The sequence below is a fragment of the Sesamum indicum genome, linkage group LG1, assembly GCF_000512975.1.
Source record: "Sesamum indicum cultivar Zhongzhi No. 13 linkage group LG1, S_indicum_v1.0, whole genome shotgun sequence".
NCBI lineage: Eukaryota > Viridiplantae > Streptophyta > Magnoliopsida > Lamiales > Pedaliaceae > Sesamum > Sesamum indicum.
In genome coordinates, this window is record NC_026145.1 from 10,754,422 (window position 1) to 10,773,303 (window position 18,882).

Here is an 18,882-nt window from a genome sequence, read left to right on the forward strand (position 1 = left end):
GCCCATTTAGCACAAGCTCGGACCGTAGACCCTAATCCCCAGCTTCTGATTTTCAAAGTAAACGGGAGAATAAGGTGGATTGGGCTATATCCCATGAGGCTATTCATTATTAAGTTGGTTGATTATTTTTTACTTTTGAAATACATGTATGTTTAAAATAATGTACTTCAAAATTATAATAATATAATAAAAAATATTACTTTATTTTTTTTGGGACTTTTAAGTTTTGATTAATTATTAAATTTTAAAAGTATAATTTTTTCATGTTTTTACTTTTTTTTTAAATTAAATCTTCGTTCGATATTTTTATTAAGTATCTATTTTGAATTTCTACCTCATATGAATGTAGAAAAAAAAAGAACTGGAATATCCCACGAGAACTATTATTTTAAAAATTATATTTTAATAAGTATTAAGAGATTTTTTATTTTTTTGTAACTATTAAAAAGCTACAATATTTAAAAAAAAAAAATAGCTTAGAAAATGATACACTTGATAATCCTTTTTACATTTAATCATATTTTGTAATATCTTCAACTAAACATTATACTATATTATCACACAGGATATGATAATATACTGTACGTCAAACCAAACACTATATAATGAATGATGAAATTAGTTATCATCCTATTTCATACCCCATTAAATCCCATCATGCTTAACTTATTACACGAACCAAAAGAGGGGATAGTTTTAATTATAATGTGATTAAAAATTATAAATTATACCTTTTTTTATAAAAGGTGTATATTTAATTTAATTTAAACAAAAAATGACCAGTAGAAAAGGCTAAACAATACAAGAAATTGTATTTACATTCAAAATACATATTTAACAATATTCAATCATAGGATCAAACATAATTGTTCAAATTAATTTGTACTAATCTTCCGTTACATGATGAAAAATACAATTTTCATGTTTTTATTACAAATAAATTAGATATCAACGCACGCAGTTCTCGTGAGCATATAAAAATAATATTGGTGTGAAATGATAAGAAAAAGAAAATTTATGGAAAGAACAAATTATAATTATAAATGATAATAATTATGGAGAAGTAAGGTGAGAGAGAAATATGGATTTGTGAGTAGTTAAGAGAAAAAAAAATATAATTATGAAATTATTAAAAAATATTATAATTACTAATTTGACTAAAACATTTCAAAGGAAAATAAATGAAATAAAAGATAAATCCGGTATTCAAAAGTTGGTATTATAAAAAGTTTTGTTTTGTAATAACTAGTCGTTGTATTATGTCGTCCTTACATGCATATAATAAATAATTTTGTACATTTTAGAATATTTTATAAATAAGAGCAAAATACACAATTCAATACGTTATTAGTTGAAGGACATTTTTAATTTTATAAAAGTTAGTGCAACGGCGTCATCAACCAACATTTGTGAGTATGATTTTTTTTTTTTTAATATTAGTATAGATATAGATCTAGTCATATAGATAATTATGTTTGCTTAAGAAAAGAAAAAAACAAATAAATGATGCAGTTAAAGTATTATATTTTAAATTAAAAAAATTATGTGAGTTTTTTGAATATAGAAACTGTGCTTTGAAAGGAACGTTTTAAAATTCTTTGAAGAAATAGTATCCAATGGAAGTCCCAATCACATTGACAAATAATCGGGCATAGAGAAATTGTAATGTAATCTCCAGCAGCAAATTTTCCTTGAATTCCCTCCTAAAGTTTCGCCATTTTTGATCATTGAAGCTGTGTCGCCATGGATTTCTGGCAGAGAGCTCGGACTTTCGCGGAGGAAGCGGCCAAGAAGTCGCAGGAGCTGACTCAGGGGCTCAGTTCGGCCAACATCTCCGATGTCGTGTCGGAGGCGTCGAAGCGGTCCAAGGAGTTGGCCGCTGAGGCCTCGAAGATGTCTAAGGAATTCGCTGCCGAGGCCTTGAAGCGCGCCGATCAGATCACGGCCCAGATTCCGCCGCCAGCCTTGGTGCTGACTAATCTCGTCGACTCCGCCCAGAAGGGCGGCAATGAGGCTGATGATCTGGAAACGTTCGGTGTTACGGAGGAGTTGAGGGAGTTTGTCACAGGGATTACGACGGATACTTTCCGGGATTTCCCGCTTGAAGGTATATGGCTCTAATTTACTGATGGCTGATTTTGGATTGAATTGTTGTCTTTGTTGGTAAAATGTGGTTTGCTGTTTTCAAATATGATACAATGGAAAGAGCATTTTATTATGTGTTCTTACTAGTTAATATGATAAAGGTATTTCCGGTTGAAGGATTGTGCTATACTTCACTGATTTTTGAGTGAATTGTTTGATGAATATGGCTGCGGTGAACGAACTGATGCAATGCAAGACTCTATAAACTAGTTGACTAACTTTAGTGGCTCTGTGAATCATTGTGCATGTATTTGAAGTCACTGTTAATTGCCAAGGATTAGTGTCACGTGAATTCCACAAGTTCGAATGATGTTCTGTGCGTCTTCTCTGCATTTTCTGTTTGAACCATGGAATTCAATCTAACTGAATAGATGAAACAAAAATGTCTAAAGCACGGTGTAATGCGAACATAGCATCACTCAGAAACTGAAAGAGTTACGAAAATGCTCACTTTATCCCTTCTTCTATTAGCTAGCCATTTAATTTGTCATGGAACTGGTCCCTATCACAATATTTGTTGCAATTTTTACAAAATTTTGGGATTTATTAGGTGAAATTGGTACACTTATCCTTTGTTGCAATACTCAATTGACAATTCTTTGGAAATCAGTGATAAAAGATATACAATAAGATTATCATTGAATTATGGACTTCGTGGTATTCTGTGAATAGATTGGTCTTTCCAGTTTCACATCTTCTGTTTACGTTGATGGGTCTTAGGAAAGGAATGCATACCTACATTCAGAAATTAGATAAAGGAAATGATGATACAAGTTTCTTTTCTTTCATTCTGGATGGAATTGCAGTGTGGAATATCTACATTGGCACCTTCACCTTGTAGTTTGGGTATACACTTCTTTATATAATTCTGGAATGGAAGTAAAATTTTTTAGGCAAACGAGTGTCTTCATTAGTCCTAATCTCTTTTGCATTGTGTTGCATGTTCTGTTCTGCTGCTTGAGTGATGTTAGAGTTCCATCCAAACAATTTGTAAAAGGAAAGAATTTTTCAGGGCATTTATTGCTTCTTTGGGAAGTCATTGTATCTTACAGTTAGAAAATTTGTTTTTGGATTCTTATTTGCGATAATATTATTAGAATTATTATTCACTTTGAAGCTCGAATGCCTCAGCACAAAGCTATCTTCAGTTATCCATGCATTTCAACATCTAGGGCAAATACTTATATCGACCAGCAATTCTGATGCAGATGTCTCAGAGGTGTCTGATGTTCCTACGGTTTCGAATGTTCGACAGGATCTCACAGAATGGCAAGAAAGGCATGCCAAGCTTGTCCTCTTGACAGTGAAGGTTAGATTTTTCATGCTCGTGATCACAACCTGTTTTGGCTAGTGCAAAGGTAAATAAAAATTCCTGGAAACTAGAATTTGCTTGAAGTTATCCTCCTCAAACATTTTTTTCTCCATGAGACAAGAATTCATTTGCCTGTAGGAATGTAATTTTAGTTTCCCAAAAATCCCTCCAGAAACTAATCATTTCGGTACATAATATATATTCATGTGTGTTTGTGTATATATATAGATAGATTTAAGCTTCCATCGTTTCCTTAATGAGAAGAGTTTGGTTTCATACTACCACCAAAAGGTTCCAACAAATCGTTCAAATACATTTTCATTCTCTGCATATTCCCTGGTCCACCTACCAAAATACCATCTAAGCAAAGGAGAACTCCCAGTTTGGAAATAACTCCAAACAATAACAAAGCATGGATGTTCCCGCTTTTTGGGGTGAAAGCTCTTTTTTCCTTTTTGTAATTTCAATTGTAGTGTTTTAATCCCTAAAATAACAATTTCCTTCCCAGAGTTGTCCCCATTTGAAGAGTAAACCAGATAAATTATCTTGTTCAACTCTTACCTAAAACTCTTTGTCATTTCAAACTAGGATATTCAATTCTAGGCAGTGGGAGCATTAAATATATTCTTCAAGCTGGTGCTAAAACTTGTTTGGGATATTCTTTAAGATTGCAGTTTCCTTATAGCTGTTAAAGATTAGGACTTCCTAAATAGTGACATCAGCAAGCAACCTATTTGATAATGAATCTTAACAAACTTAATGAATCCAATGCAGGGAGAATAATATTAGATGGGCTTCATTTTGGTGGTTCAATTTCTGCATGGATCTACTCTTCATGAGGTTAAGATCCTTGTGTTTATGATTGGCAGCTGTAACACATTTTAATGCAATGGTATTCTGGCATTTCTAATATTCAAGTTTGAATGTTTCTCTTGTGGTTCACTGATTAGTATATGATCTTAGCCCAATATATATTGATGTTTCCTAACCTTCACAAAAGGGCTATAAGACTCTCCCCTTTTGGTACACCCTCTTTCAGATGACAATTTTTTTCTAGTGTCTTACTGTTCCTGCATTTCAACATCAAATGCTCTCAAGTTTTCGGAGGTTGGAATTTAGTTCAAGATACTCCTGAATTGCTAAATTCTCCTTTTCAGATTGTCAAAACTAATAGCAAACTGCCCAAGCTAAACATGTGTTTAGCTTCTACGATTACTTGAAAACTATTGGACACTCATGATTTCTACCTATACTGTAAAAGACTACCAATATGCCTCCCAACAATGGAGACTCCCAACCTGCTCCATATCTCACCAACATTATGTGCCATGATGTTCCTAACTTCTGATGGTAATAGATATGAATCAAACCAACTCATCTGCAAGAATGGCTTCTGAACCTCGTACTCACGTACCACAGAACGGAGCAGATTGAAGTTGGTCTTTTAGGAGTGGTGGACTGGTAGTTTGAACTGGTGGGGTTTATCTAATTCAAAATATATGAGTGGAGTTGGTCATGGGTATAGATATGACTGCAGCACTTGCAGAACCAGTAACGGTGATGATATTTCTGTATGGTATTAATTACAGTATTGGTTTAGTGACGTAGGACAAGCTTGGGGCTATTCTTCCTTTTCTGAGTTTGGATGGACAGAAACTTGGTGATCGAATTTCTGGCTGTTGTGATATTCTGGTGAACTGGACCAAGAACAGTTCATGAGTCCATGAATGATGGAAGGTCTGGTTCGTAAAAAAATGATTAGAATAGTAGAAACTGATGATTCTTCAAGCTGCTGGGAATTGGTATAAGCTACTTCTGAATTTTGGGTAATTGTTAAACATGCTGAAAATATATGCAACAGAGATGGATCTCATGGAATCACCCGAGGATTTTATTGCATCTCACAATAAAAGAAAGCTCCAAAGCTTTAGCTCTATCTCATCTCCAGTTCGGCACTTTCTGTCCCTACTCCCTAGGGGATTCTATAGTCTTTATGGAAATTAATTAAGTTACTTATCAGGCTATAATAATCACCTGACATGGCAAACCTAATCCTAAGGACCTTCTAGAAGTTGCAGGGTTCTGCAGAGATACAAAGCTGTCCTCATCTGAGAAATATTTGGAAAAATATGCTTTATAACTGGAGGACTATAATAGGGAACATTAGAGGCTGGAGTTTGGACTATAAAATGATGTGAAAAGGGACTGTTTTTTCCAAAGGTATAACCCCTCCAACATTGCTTTTCTTTGAGCCTTTGTTATGGCATATCATGGCAATTTTTATTGGACTATTCCTCGGTGATTTTGTCAATTTTGGGTACTGTGTCTGTGGTGCTATGAAATGCCAGCAATGTTCTGCTCATTGTGATCCTTTTTCAAAATATACCTTGAGAGGTTCGTCCGAAACCACCCATTTTGGTGCAACCAAAACCGTAAATGCTGACGTATGTCTTGTATCAGCATTTTCTTTTCCTTTTTGTTTTGCCTTTTGGTTTATTATTTACTCTTTCTAAAATTTTATCTCCCTCTGACCATGGGTCTCTTACAGTTGTCAAAGTATATTGGAAATGCGAAATTGATATTCTGGAAAAGGACCATCTCTGAGTCATTCATTTCTGTCCCATGGGTCTTCATTTTCTCTGTTGTAGCCGATATAACCTTTCACTCTTCCTCAATTTCCAGACAAACAAGGCTGAAGATAGAATGGGATTTGACTTGAACAAATGGAGGAAGGAGGAAATGGGTGGAGGAGTATGAGAGATGAGTAGAGATTTTTGTTTCTTCATGTTGGATCTTAAATTGTCAGTTGGAATGAAGAATGCTGGTAACACTGTCAAAGATGGCCATGGTGCTTAACTGGAAATCATGGATGAAGCATCAAGACCTTTGGTGCTGAGATGAAGATGCAGGAGGTCCTCTTTAGGATTTCAACTTTCATTCCAAAATTATCTTATGTTGGAGTGAAGAATACGGTAAAAAAAAGAAAAAGGGATGTTCACACAAGACATGTGTCAACAACTGAATGGAGCTAATCAATCTAGAAAACCATATCAAGGAGGGTGATTGGATGTGGGAAGAGAAGAGAGATAAGTCGAGAGTTGTGAGGATGGGTGGCTGAAAAGAAGTGACTTTAGGGTATAACTGAAATAACATCGATATGTTTTCCTTCTTAGAAAATTGATCCATGTCAGGTTCAGCCTATTAATAAGTCATAAAGCCAAGTCTGTAACATTTAGTGTTATATAACATAATCCTCTATGAACGATTAATGATTCATAATAGTATCAAACTTATTGTGTTGATGATGGTGTGGTTCACATATTTGGGAAGATCTGCCGCACATCACGAAGATAAATGCAAGAGAGGAGAGTGAGAGCATGCAGGAAAATCTTATCAGTTTTAGTATTATTTAGTATAAGTGAATTTGAAATGAATTAAGTTGCTTGTAGCATCAACCATATTACTTCTGTTCTTTCCAGGAAATCTCAAAGCTAAGGTATCAGCTATGCCCACGAGTGATGAAAGAAAGGAAGTTCTGGAGGATCTATTTCCTTCTTGTTAATAGTTATGTGGCACCGTAAGTTACTTGCCCCCCTGTGTGGTTTTGTAATTTTAATTTCTTTGATGAAGAAATTTTCTAGTGTGTTTCCATTCATACTCTTCATGTTAACTTTCGATTTGCTTCTTTATATCATGCTATATAATTCTACCACTGTAGATCTGATGTTAGAATTTTGAGAATGTCCAAACGTAGATCCTGAATGAAGAAGCTAGACTATATCCTAAATGCATGACTGATTTTGTACTGCTGAAATCCCTGCTTCTCATTCTGTTTTGACATTCATAGGTGAAAGATCAGCGCTGTTTCTTGCTTAAGCTTATTGCAACATGGACCTCAATATGGTTATAGATTATACTTTTGATGGATTAGTTGACCTCATTGATGCCAATTTTATACTTAGGAGACCATAAAAGACACTGATGAAACAATTTCTTGAGAGTAGCTTGGAAGATCTTTGTGAAAGTGAAACTTAGAGTTTGCAATCATCCTTTACCTTCTTAATCACTCTAAACTGATTTGCTTAGCAATTTCCATCTATTTGCTGGATATTTCTAACTTTTCCTACAGTGTCTTCTTGTTTCAGATGTTACATAAAAGTTTGTGGTGAGATTATGCCAATCATCCTTTACCTTCTTATTTCACTCTAAACTGATTTCTCTTGGCCATTTCCAGCTGTTTGCTAGATATTTCTAACTTTTCCTACAGTGTCATCTTGTTTCAGATGTTACATAAAAAATTGAGGTGATCTTCTTTCCCATGCCAATAGCAAGTGTGAATCAGTTGTACAACTTGAAATCACATCTCAAGCTCATCATACCTATGTGTGATCATATTGTTGACAAAGACTAGGGAACCATCCTTTCAATTTAATAGAGATCAAAATCTTCATATTATTCGGTAATGTAGAGTTAAATTTTTATTTTCAGGAGTATGGTCTTGTACGGATAATTTCCTAACTGTTTGCATGGAAATCATAATGGATAGTGAAACAAGGGAGGCAAATTGGGATTGCATGGTAACAATAATGCATAATAAACCAAGGGTGGCAACTTGGGAAAAAATGGAGCTTGTTTGGTTTTCGCAGATGAGTAACGAGACCAATCAAATCTTTCACTTTTTAACTTGAGTCATTGTTGTACTTGCTTCAAGAACCCATCATACTTTTCTTCATATGTGAAGTTCTATCTTCTACTATAGATATCTGTCTCATGCATGGTATGAATTAACCTCAAGAAATTTTAGCTTGAATGACAAACCATAGTTGACTGAGCCAGGAGAGTTGGTCAATTAGTTAAATTTACCTTGTAATGTACTGACTTATGTTTCTTGATATGAATAATAGGCAGCTAAAATTCTCTTTCTATTTGTTTCTGTCTTTGAAGCACAACTAGCATGGTTCTTGGTTAGGAAATCAAATTACTAGGAAAAACTCACCGGAGCTAATTTTACCAGAGGTTTATTCTTGGTGCTATAAAGCACCACACATGGGATCTGCTCTCATTGTGAAAACTCTAAGCTATGTTTCCTGCATGGACAAAAGAACTCCTGTAATTTTCAAGTTTGTTTGCCAATCACCTCTTCAAGAATGGTCCATGTAAAATTTGTTGAACTACTCAGCTACAGCTTTTGGTTCTGGTTAAGATGGACTAAATTTCCAACCTTTACCAACTTCCATATTGTCATCTTCTTGTTGGTTGGAATCTTATCTCTGAACCTTGTCCATGCAATGGTACTTATGTAGTTATGAAATCTGAAAACTTTTCTGCTTTCCGGAAACAACTTTTTCTAACATCTTGATAAAAGAATTGATATACTTGCATGAACAGAGTTGTTACAGTCATATTCTGCAAACATGAGGCCTATGATTGAGTAGGCTTCTTGTTTTGACATTTGCCTATACCTGCTGAAGGGTTGTGTATTGGTAAAACAGATCCTAAAACTTATTCGCTGCACTCAAACCTCACTCACATGAAACTGAAATCAGCATTAGAAATTAGTTTGGTATTTTTACTGGAAATTGCTATTATCTAGTTCAGTTTTGAGTTACTGAGTATTCCATATGACCTTTGAAAATTTTGGTTTATACATTTGTCCGATGTTGTGAACACGGCTAGTATCGTATAGCTGGAATAGTTTAGCTTCACAGCACTTTTTGATGGACACATTCTGGTCTTCCGCCTATATTACTATAATTCGTCCACCTCCAATGCTGTCGGTCTAGACTAATGTTGATTGTAATCACACTAAATCCCACATGACACTTCTATTTATATGCCTCAATTTCATCTTGGAAACACATATCTTGGACTTGCCGAGACTTATCTTTGGGACCTACCTATTAATAAAAATAGAAGCCTATAGATAGTTCATATTTGGATTTTGGTGTAAGAAAAAGCGGCATATAACACGAAAGAATGTGTAATGAACGCTTTGTGGTATGGTTCAGTTAATCAGTCGGCAATAGAAAAACCAAAGCCAATGCTGGAGTATATAGAGGTGCAAAACCAAATTGCATACACTTTTCTCTTTGGTTCAGTTTGTAGTGTTTGACTAAGCAAAGAGACTAATATATTGTGGAAATCAACTGCTTTTTATATGACTTGGTGTTACTTAGGAACTATCACATGAGTAATAGTGGCATTAGGTAGAGTTATGCACCTTGCTTCTCTTTGATGCAGGCATTAGGTATGTCTAAGGGTCCTTTGGAGACTTGCACAGAAGATGGCGTGCGATTCTCATGTAACTTATTCATGTGTTTTGAGGACTTCTTGTCCTCTCCCTTTTTCCTAGTGAAATTTAATCTTGATGTCATATGTGAAAAAGCACAACTTTCCTACTTTTATGTGCTGAGCATTCCTTCTCTTCGTTTTGGTCCTCTTTTTTGTTTTTGATGCGCCTTGATTGGATTTTCTGCTGAATTCTGCTACTTTATCCTTTTTTATTGTAAAGCGAGTTATCAAGTTTTACTGAGGCATTTCAGCATCGTCGCTAGGTATGTATTCATAAGTTAGAAAAAATATTCGAAGCTGGAAGGTGTTGAGTCTGCTTTTTAGGTGAAACTGTATTTTCTCTCTCCTATGCCATTGTAAGCATTTTGTAACTAATGTGTGCGATCATGATAGTGGCAGCATGTTAATGTCATAAAGCTTGGGATGCTATAACTGAGAACACTATAAACTACTTTAGCTTTCTTCGTTGGCGTGTGTGTGTGTGTCTGTGCTTGTCTGTGCTCTTTATGTCGATCGGATGAATGGGTCTTTGTTTGAGTAATCTAATTTGTCTGTGTGTTACAGATATGAAAAACTGTACATGGAAAATGTCAAGTCCAAGGCACCTGAAATGGTAAAAGACTCTGAGGTGAAGGAAATTTCACCAGCTGTAAGATCTGAAAGAGCAGATGAGATTTCAAAACCAAGAACCAATAATGCGAAGTCAGCAGCTTCTGAGCAGGATTTGGATGTATTTCTCCTTGGAGACCTCGATGATGCTGATGAAGATCCAGGTACATTATAGGCACTGTTAACTAGTCTATGTAAATCACAAACTAACTTGATTTAGTGGCTTTTATCTGCTTTAATTCCTTTTCAGATATCTAAAAGGATTCTCTTCCTATGTTTTTCGAGTTCGTCTTTCTTCTCCACATTTAATCTTTCCAATAGCCTTTGTCAGCTGTTAACTCTGTTATTTTTTTATTTGACCGACAATTCTTCTTATATGCATGAAAGGTTGACATGAAAAACCATCCAAGAATTGTTTTCATCAACAATTTAAATTAGAATCGCCAAGTCAGAGGTCCTTTAGTTTAGGCTCGTTTTTTTTTCATTATTAATTTCTGTTTTCACAATATTAAAATTGGAAAACATGAATCTGTTTTCTACTTGCTATGTTTTTGCATCAATCTTCAAATACATATCTGACAGAAATGTAGTATTTGAGAAGCAAGCTTCGTATGTTTCTTTGATTCATGTGGAAATAAGGAAAGAACAATTAAATTCATACCATGAATAATAGTCAAATTATACAAATCATCCTGTATTTTTAATAATTACATTGACTCGGTGTCAATAAAAAGAGTAGCCAGAAGTGTAGAAAAACTTTACTGCCCCACTGGTGACAACCCCCCAAAAGAGATGTGCAAAAATAACATGATTGTTTACCTTTTTTTATGTAAAATCAAATTGCAAAGGTTTTCCTCATCTCTATTTCTCGTAAGGAGACACACCAATACAAGACACACATGTAAACACAAACACACATCTGCAAACAAAAACACCCCACCTGACATGCATACCCAGAAGCACACACATACAACTTGGGGAGGCGGGAGTTGGAAGTGGGGGACTAGTGCGGGCAGGGGGTGGTGTTGGAGACTGGAGAGAGGAGGGAGGATGATGGGTGGGTTGAAGAGAAGAACGCGAACATATCAAGGAGGAAGAAGACAAAGGGAAAAAAATAATAGGAAATGGGAAAAAAGGGGGAAATTAATAATTAATTATTTAATACAATAAAAATATATTTTAAATTATACTTTATTTAGTTCTAGTTAGATTAAAGTTTATTTTACAAAAGAAAGGACAGTAAGAAAACTACTAAATTAAATTGAAATATAATTTAGTAATAATTTCTTTTTAATATGAAAAAGTTTAACTTGAAAATTGTAAAGGTTAAAAAGTATAATTTTGTTTGAATTTCTTCTGAAACTTAAAAATTAGTAAAATAAATAATGTATATATGTGTTGAATTACTAAATAAATTTAACAGGAATTTCAAATTTACGAAAGTATTGCATTTAGACCCTTTGACTCGTATAATAATATCAAATACACCGTCGTGGGATGATATGAGCATTTCTCAGACCAATAAATGTCAGAAGGGATGCTAGCAGTAGCAAACTATAGTTCTATGGATGATATTGTAATTATACCAACATCAGGTTGGTTTGCATAATTTGACTATCTTTAGGGAGTCTAAATGTGATTATCCCGATAAAGAAATGTCAAGTAGGTCTCTGGTTATTAGAGTAATGAAACACTTCACGATTTTCATGTTTGGATATGAAATCCTGTTCTTCACTTTTTGAAACTATTAGACAAACACAGCACAAATATTCCAGAGTGCGTTCAGTTAACAAGATGTAGTGATAAGTCAAGGCTTTGGTCACCAGAACTTAAAGAGTTAGCAGTTTCATAAGGTTTTATTGTATTGTTGACAATTTGAATGTACCCTCTCTTGGTGTAATATCAATTATCCCTTACAAGGAAAAGAATGTCCTGGCTTAGTTTTCGAACTTGGATATAAAATCCATTTGTTTTAGTATGTTAATATCTTTTTGGTTTCTCAGATGATGGTGATCTTGGCTTTGAAGATGATTTGCTATAGCTCGGTAAGTGTAGTAGTTGTATCTCATCAGCTGTTGTTCTCTCTTTTGTACTTGCTATTACTATGACTGTACTCCAGGCCAAGAATTTCCATATCAATTAAACACGAAGTTTTGAAGTTTGAAATCATTCACTCCCATGAGACATAATGTGACACTAGAAATTCCTTTTTGTGAAATATACAATTATGTAAGGGATGTGGTTTTTACTAACTGGAGCAATAAGTGACTGGATTTGACTGCGACCAGTAAGCAAGAAAAGACAGATTTTGAATGGTATCTTTTCTTTGCCTTGGTAGGATTTTGGAGAATTCGTTGGATTTAGATATGTTTGCTTGAGTATTCAACAAAAGACCAAGAGAACTAGATATTTTTGAATGACAGTTTTGGAAAGGAATGCCTTGACAATTAACTAATATGTTTACAACAGTTACAGAGTTTAATAAGTTTACAAAAATTTGTTTGGTTTATGATCTATGATTGGTAACAAAAAATGATTCCAATGGCGACTTTGAGCTATATGATTCTCATGTTTCTTTTAATTGGTCACTGTGTTTTTCATTGGCTTATTTTGGGTATTAATTTAGAGTAATTCATCACCATCATCATCTGCAAGTTTTGTTATCATAATAAATCAGTAATTCCACATTACAGATAAACAGAAAAGGTTATCTCGTTAAGTCCATACAATTTGTCTAGATGTTTTAAATCTGATTATCTAGTATGTTTTTTTCAATAGAGTTCCTGAATTCAAATAATTCGTTATATATTATATGTTGAGTTATATTTGTTACCCTTTAATAATGCATTTTTATATACATTCAATATGCAGATAATGTCTTTATTTATTATGTGTATTCTTATGTTACTACACTAATATATTGTTGAATTGTAACAGGATTCTATAAATCATTATTCAATTTTATTCTATGTTATATTTTGATAATACAATTTAAATATATCCAAAATACATTACATTTTGTCATTTTTATCTGTTTTCTTATGTTACTATGCTACTATATTTTTTATTTGTTACAAGATTCTACAATAACTTTCTAAATGAATGATAATTACGCGTGGAAACCTGTTCTAGCCATGTCATGTCCTATATTCTTCTTTTGTCTTTTTGTCATATCATGTCCTTTGTAACTATGTCAGCCCTGTGCTAAAAAAGGATAACTGTAATTTCGAAAATAGTAGAAATGTTGTGAAGTCATGAATCTCAGGTAATTGAATTGAACTTAACAGAAGAGGATACCCAGTAAGAACATATAACCTGGGAAAAAATTAACTCTTGAATATGTACAATTGCAGTTGCCGTCGTGTAAGTGGGACTAAGCAACTAATTCAACAACTCAAGCAAACTCTTAAAATCTAAGAAAATTTAAAATGACAATGTAGCTGCTTCTTTGACCTTGGTCTTAGATATTCAGAAAGTTTGCAGTTGACTTGTTTGCTTCTTTGGAGAAGTTTTAATCCATATTTAGAATTTTATGCTATTATTCATGGAACTGGTATATAACCCACAAATAGCTCACTCTTTGTTGAAGTATAGATGCACCTTTTTTCTATACAAGGACGTAACTTTCTCCATATAATGCACACAATTTATTCTCTTCTGAGTTTTTGGGTTTTCAAGTTAGGTTAACACCATCTCAGTTATTCCTTTGGTGGTTGCTATCAGTTTAACCAGTGGCCTCAGCCCAGCATGAAAAGAGAATAACAAGAGATGAATTGATGCATGCTGAACTGAGATTGGAGGTAAAGTTTCCTTTAGGATGGATATTGATTTGATGCGAGGTCAGAACTCGTCTGCTGCAAAATTATTAGAAATAGTAAATCCTATAATCTCTTGTTTCTATTAAATTCATTCAGTTGTTTTTATTTCTATATTTTCTCTCATTGTCTTCCCTTAATGACCTTTTCTTCGTCTAAGGGGTGTTTGGAGCATGACTGCGGTTAGCTTGGGGTTTTAATGTAAAATATTCTTGTTTCAGATTCTTTCATTTTCCTTCTATATCAAATTATGAACAATCACTTACTGAATGTTAAAACGTTATAGTTTCTATGTTCTGCTGTTATATGGGCACATTTCCCAATTATTGCTCTCTTTCGTTTATGCATTAAACCATGTGCACTGGGTGAAACTAGAACATCTTTATGTGTTCATTTGCCAGGTATATTAGATGTGTGAAACTAGAACATCTTTATCTGTTCATTTGCCGGGTATATTAGATGCTATGACGCACAGGTAATTGTTACAGTGATCAAGAATTCATCATGAAGTTAACCTTTGCAGCTTAAATATCGCAAGCTACATGACAAATTTTATCCATACAATTCTTAGAACAGGAAATGATGTTGATACAACACATTTTTTTTCTTCTTCTAGCATCTGAGGGTGGTGTTGGTAAAGCTATTATCAAAGTGCTTTAAGTCAGATCTCATCTTCGTTTTCATTTATTCTGTTAGTTTTGACCACAGAGACGGGCCTTTGGCTTATGCAGTTTTCTGGCATTACAATATTTCTTGTGTAGGATAATTATACCACCCTCCATGAGGATTGTTGTAATTAGATTTGTTGTGGTTTAGGAAATTACATTAAATATCCATCACGTTGTTTCTGTCTAACAAATAGATTCATTCGTTAGTCAGAGTTCACCGAATTTGCTGATATTAACAAAAAAAAGTGAATGAAAAATCATGTTTATCTCAATTGATTTATTATTGGTTTATTACAGGTTAAATAAATCTTTTCTCACTAAACTATCTTTATGCATCTTCACATGCTAATGCATGCGAGAGGCATATCTTCAACCTATAAGGATAATTTGGTCAGAAAAGATTGTTTGACTTACAATAAGTCAGTAATAAGTCAAAATATGAGTTCTCATTCAATGTTTGTGCTAACATCAACAAATTCAGTGAATTTTGACTAATTAAGATATTTATTTATTAGACAGAAACAAACGCCATGGGTACTAGATTTAATTTTTTTTTACATGTGATTAGATCAAATATCAAAGAGGGCAGTGTAATTATCCCTTGATAAATTGATTGGTTTTTCTATATATTGATAATTATGATTAATTTATTTAATAAATAGTAGTTCATCACTCTCATTTAAAAAAAAAAAAAAAACCCTTAGAATTCTTCCTCTTTAATTGTTAAAGGAGCATAGATGGATGTGAATAGGGTAAAACTCCAAGTATAATCAACAGACACAGGCTAGAGATCCGAAATCCAATTACTCAAACTGTTAATATAGGTTGCGGGTCGCGGGTTGACCAAGACAAATATGCCCTTTGCGTGATTAGCACGTCGCCTCCATCTTCTCTTTATAGTTTATACATCTATCTCTCTCTTTCCACATTTAACAATAATTACTCAAAATTTTTTACTAGTAGCTCACTCTCTTTGACAAGTATTTAAAAGAATAAAGTCAAATCGAACAATATGTTTTAATTTGAATTGTTTATGTATCTTAATATTTTTTTTATTATATTATTATTATATGAGTTAACTTTGAATCGGTTTTAATTGAGTCAAGTTCAAATGATTTAATATTTTTATTTATATTTTCTTAACTAATTAGGTTAATTTCAGGGTTATAATGATAAAAATCCGGAATAAAATACGTATGCCGCTCAAGAACAAGAAAATAACGTAACATGAACAAAATCGGCATATTGTACGACCCGACCTAACCAATTTGGACCGATCCTACCACCCGTTTTTTTTAGTTGTTGATCCCCAAAACTATTCAAGATATCATCCTAAAACATGGGTCCATCGGTCATGTTAGCCATCTACAAATATTAGGGGAAACCTTCGTGTGGGTTTACTAAGCTCTTGCTGACTTAACCATTGAAAAGATTTAATTTGTTTCCAACCCCATGAACCCCTGTGTATATTTATTCACCTTCCACACAAATTTACCACATAGCCCATATTGTTTAACCCATTGAGCCGACATAGACGATGTCTGCGAGCCAATTAATTCCTGTCAGCACATAAGGGATTTATTCATCGTCACCGTACTCCTTTGTTGTACCAACAATGTCCCATGCAACCTTAGCTACCCCACTTTCATTATTCCCCTTGCATGAGAAAACATGCATAGTTTTTTCTCAATCACTCTTATCACTCCTTTCCGCGAAAACAAAACAGAAGCTCAATTAAGTAGATAGCCCAGATGTATTAGTTGATCCTGCAAACGACAACATATTTTATCCCAAGGCAGATTACTATGTCATTTTGTGGGTTTGGAAGTAACACGTTGAAGTGTGCCAACTAGAAAGCCCATTAGTTGTTGTAGCTGTTTCGGAAAGGAACATATACACAATAAATAAAACATCACCAGGGAGTGTGATCATAAACAGTTGCAATGAAATTGGTAATCAGCTGCCTTCCAAATCTAAATTTTGAGGCATGCGTCTAGCAGCTCCATATTCATCACAAATGCATTCTTTAATCTATTGGACCAACGTTTTATGAAAACCAATCCCGTTCCACAGTGCGCCATAAGCTTTTCTGAATCCACCTTGATAGTGCATCATGGTGGTAATTTGACTCCATTATAACCATGAAGTGGCTTTTATGCTAAAAATATGTTAGCACTAATTTTCCTGCCTGGGACGAATGCTTTTTGACTCTCATGAGTAATCTTGTGAAGACAGTCTTTCATTCGATTGATAATAATTTTCAACATCACTTTATGAGGATATAACTGTAGCAACTGTTGCCCCTGTCCCAAAAATTGGTTAGAATTCTGAACATTCTAGGCCAGGTCTCTTTTCTTCCTTCTCACGGATCGTAGGATATATTTAAGGTGTTTCAGTTTGGCGACAACTGAGTACATGTGCACCCAAAAATTCGGATGTCTAGGTCCTAGCAACCTCTCGAACAAACTAAGGGTCCTTAGTCAAAAGTTTTCAAAGCAAAACATACCATTCCTTGGTTGAACCGGATAGCTCGGTTTAAGGAGGTAGGGGCGATGGTGAGAAGTGCATGGTGCATAAATACTCCACATCAGGGCATCGTTCAAGCCATGCTTCATTAATCAACACTTAGTCTGGCGTCTTCCACATACTCCGACACCCCATACTACATTATGCCATGATCAGTAATATAAAGATTAAGGTGTTGAGACAGAGCATCTTGAAAGAATGCAGTAGCAGCTGCATCCACTTCAATTTGGATTGAATACCAAAGTGCTCAAATGAATTTCCTTGGTCTTAGTCCTCAACACCTTTTGCATGTCTAGACTCCATTCCTGCAACCTCACTCTCATACTCTACTTCAACCCATATATCATTCCTTGTCCCACTTCTAATACCTATTCGCGTATTCCATTGTATCTCCTTCCATTGCCGCTTCAGTTGTGAACACAGTCAAGTAGAACCTATGAGTTCCTGAATATATGACTTCACAATATTTTTATTATATATCTAATATTACTTTAGTCTATCGTAATTAATAAAAGTGAAAAAAATATACATCAATTTATCTAAATACTTTACAAATAATTTGGTATTGTTATATATTTGTTAAATAAAAGTATTAATAAATTATGAACAAAATTCAATAATACGTAATTACAGATAGATTTTAATAAATACAATTTGTTTTAATGAAAAATATTCATAGTAACCAATTACTTAACAAAGTCAAAAGCATGAAAATTAATTCTTTTAGTAGTTACCCTAAAGAAAAATAATTTGAGGTCGAGTTTATTTTGATGTTGATTGCAACATATCCCCTTATAAAGTTAATAATAGGTAAAATATTTCCTGAAAAATAAAGGGTACCCCGGCCTCCTCAACTTAAGAAATTATGGGATAATTCTTATTTGAATTAGGTTTATTTTGATCCAACTAATTATATAATAAATATAATATATTTGTTATGTGATTGATCATTCTTTTTCAATTTTACATTAGTCACATGCAATTGTAATAGAATTTACCTTATTTTATTTCTTAAACTGCAATAAACCTTTTATTCTTTTTCTTTTGCATCCCTTAATTAAAAGTTAATTTTGGGGGTCCAATATTTTTGTCAAGATATGCAAAATCTTAAAAACCAAAGAGAAAAGGAAATAACGTAATTTGAGAAAAAGAAAAAGATGGAAATCAAATGACGTACAAAACGACACATATGGACGCCGTTCGCGCTTCTGATCACCCCACCGACAATTTGACGGTACGGCCACAATACCGACCCTCTGAATTACTCGCAACTTTTCGTCTTCTCTCCAATTTATCGTCCCTTTCAACTAATTTACTACTTCCAATTTTCTTTTCATTTTAAACTCCCCCATCCCAACCTTATTCCTGATCAATTGTGATTTGAATAAATATTGAAATAATTATGACTATTTTATCAAGTCATATTTAGGAGTTATATGAAGATTTTTTAAGATGGCATGTTTTAGTATATTGGCAAGTTATACGACGTGTCTGACTGGAATGAGCTTGTTTCTTG

General features: G+C 33.9%; 1 protein-coding gene across 4 annotated transcripts; it reads left to right on the forward strand.

The window, feature by feature from the left end:
* LOC105162365 lies at positions 1,602-14,490 on the forward strand. Of its 4 annotated transcripts, none has more exons than XM_020697494.1 (6): positions 1,604-2,107; positions 3,354-3,454; positions 6,937-7,034; positions 10,313-10,521; positions 12,361-12,402; positions 14,056-14,490. In XM_020697494.1, the coding sequence occupies exons 1-5, from the start codon at positions 1,744-1,746 to the stop codon at positions 12,396-12,398; spliced, it is 810 nt and encodes a 269-aa protein (XP_020553153.1). In that variant the 5' UTR covers positions 1,604-1,743; the 3' UTR covers positions 12,399-12,402; positions 14,056-14,490. The 4 variants fall into 4 exon arrangements, 3 of the variants coding, with proteins under 3 accessions (XP_020553153.1, XP_011078670.1, XP_020553157.1); XM_011080368.2 differs by having other exon boundaries at positions 1,605-2,107; positions 14,081-14,490; XR_002287948.1 differs by lacking the exons at positions 12,361-12,402; positions 14,056-14,490 and having other exon boundaries at positions 1,602-2,107; positions 3,354-3,503; positions 10,313-10,330.

What these genes read in the sequence shown, in the direction of transcription:
- LOC105162365 (XM_020697494.1), top strand. Translation starts at nt 1,744, where the DNA reads ATGGATTTCTGGCAGAGAGCTCGGACTTTCGCGGAGGAAGCGGCCAAG. An exon ending in TTGTCCTCTTGACAGTGAAG is followed by an intron (nt 3,455 to 6,936) that starts GTTAGATTTTTC and finishes TGTTCTTTCCAG; the next exon opens with GAAATCTCAAAGCTAAGGTA. An exon ending in TGATGCTGATGAAGATCCAG is followed by an intron (nt 10,522 to 12,360) that starts GTACATTATAGG and finishes TTGGTTTCTCAG; the next exon opens with ATGATGGTGATCTTGGCTTT.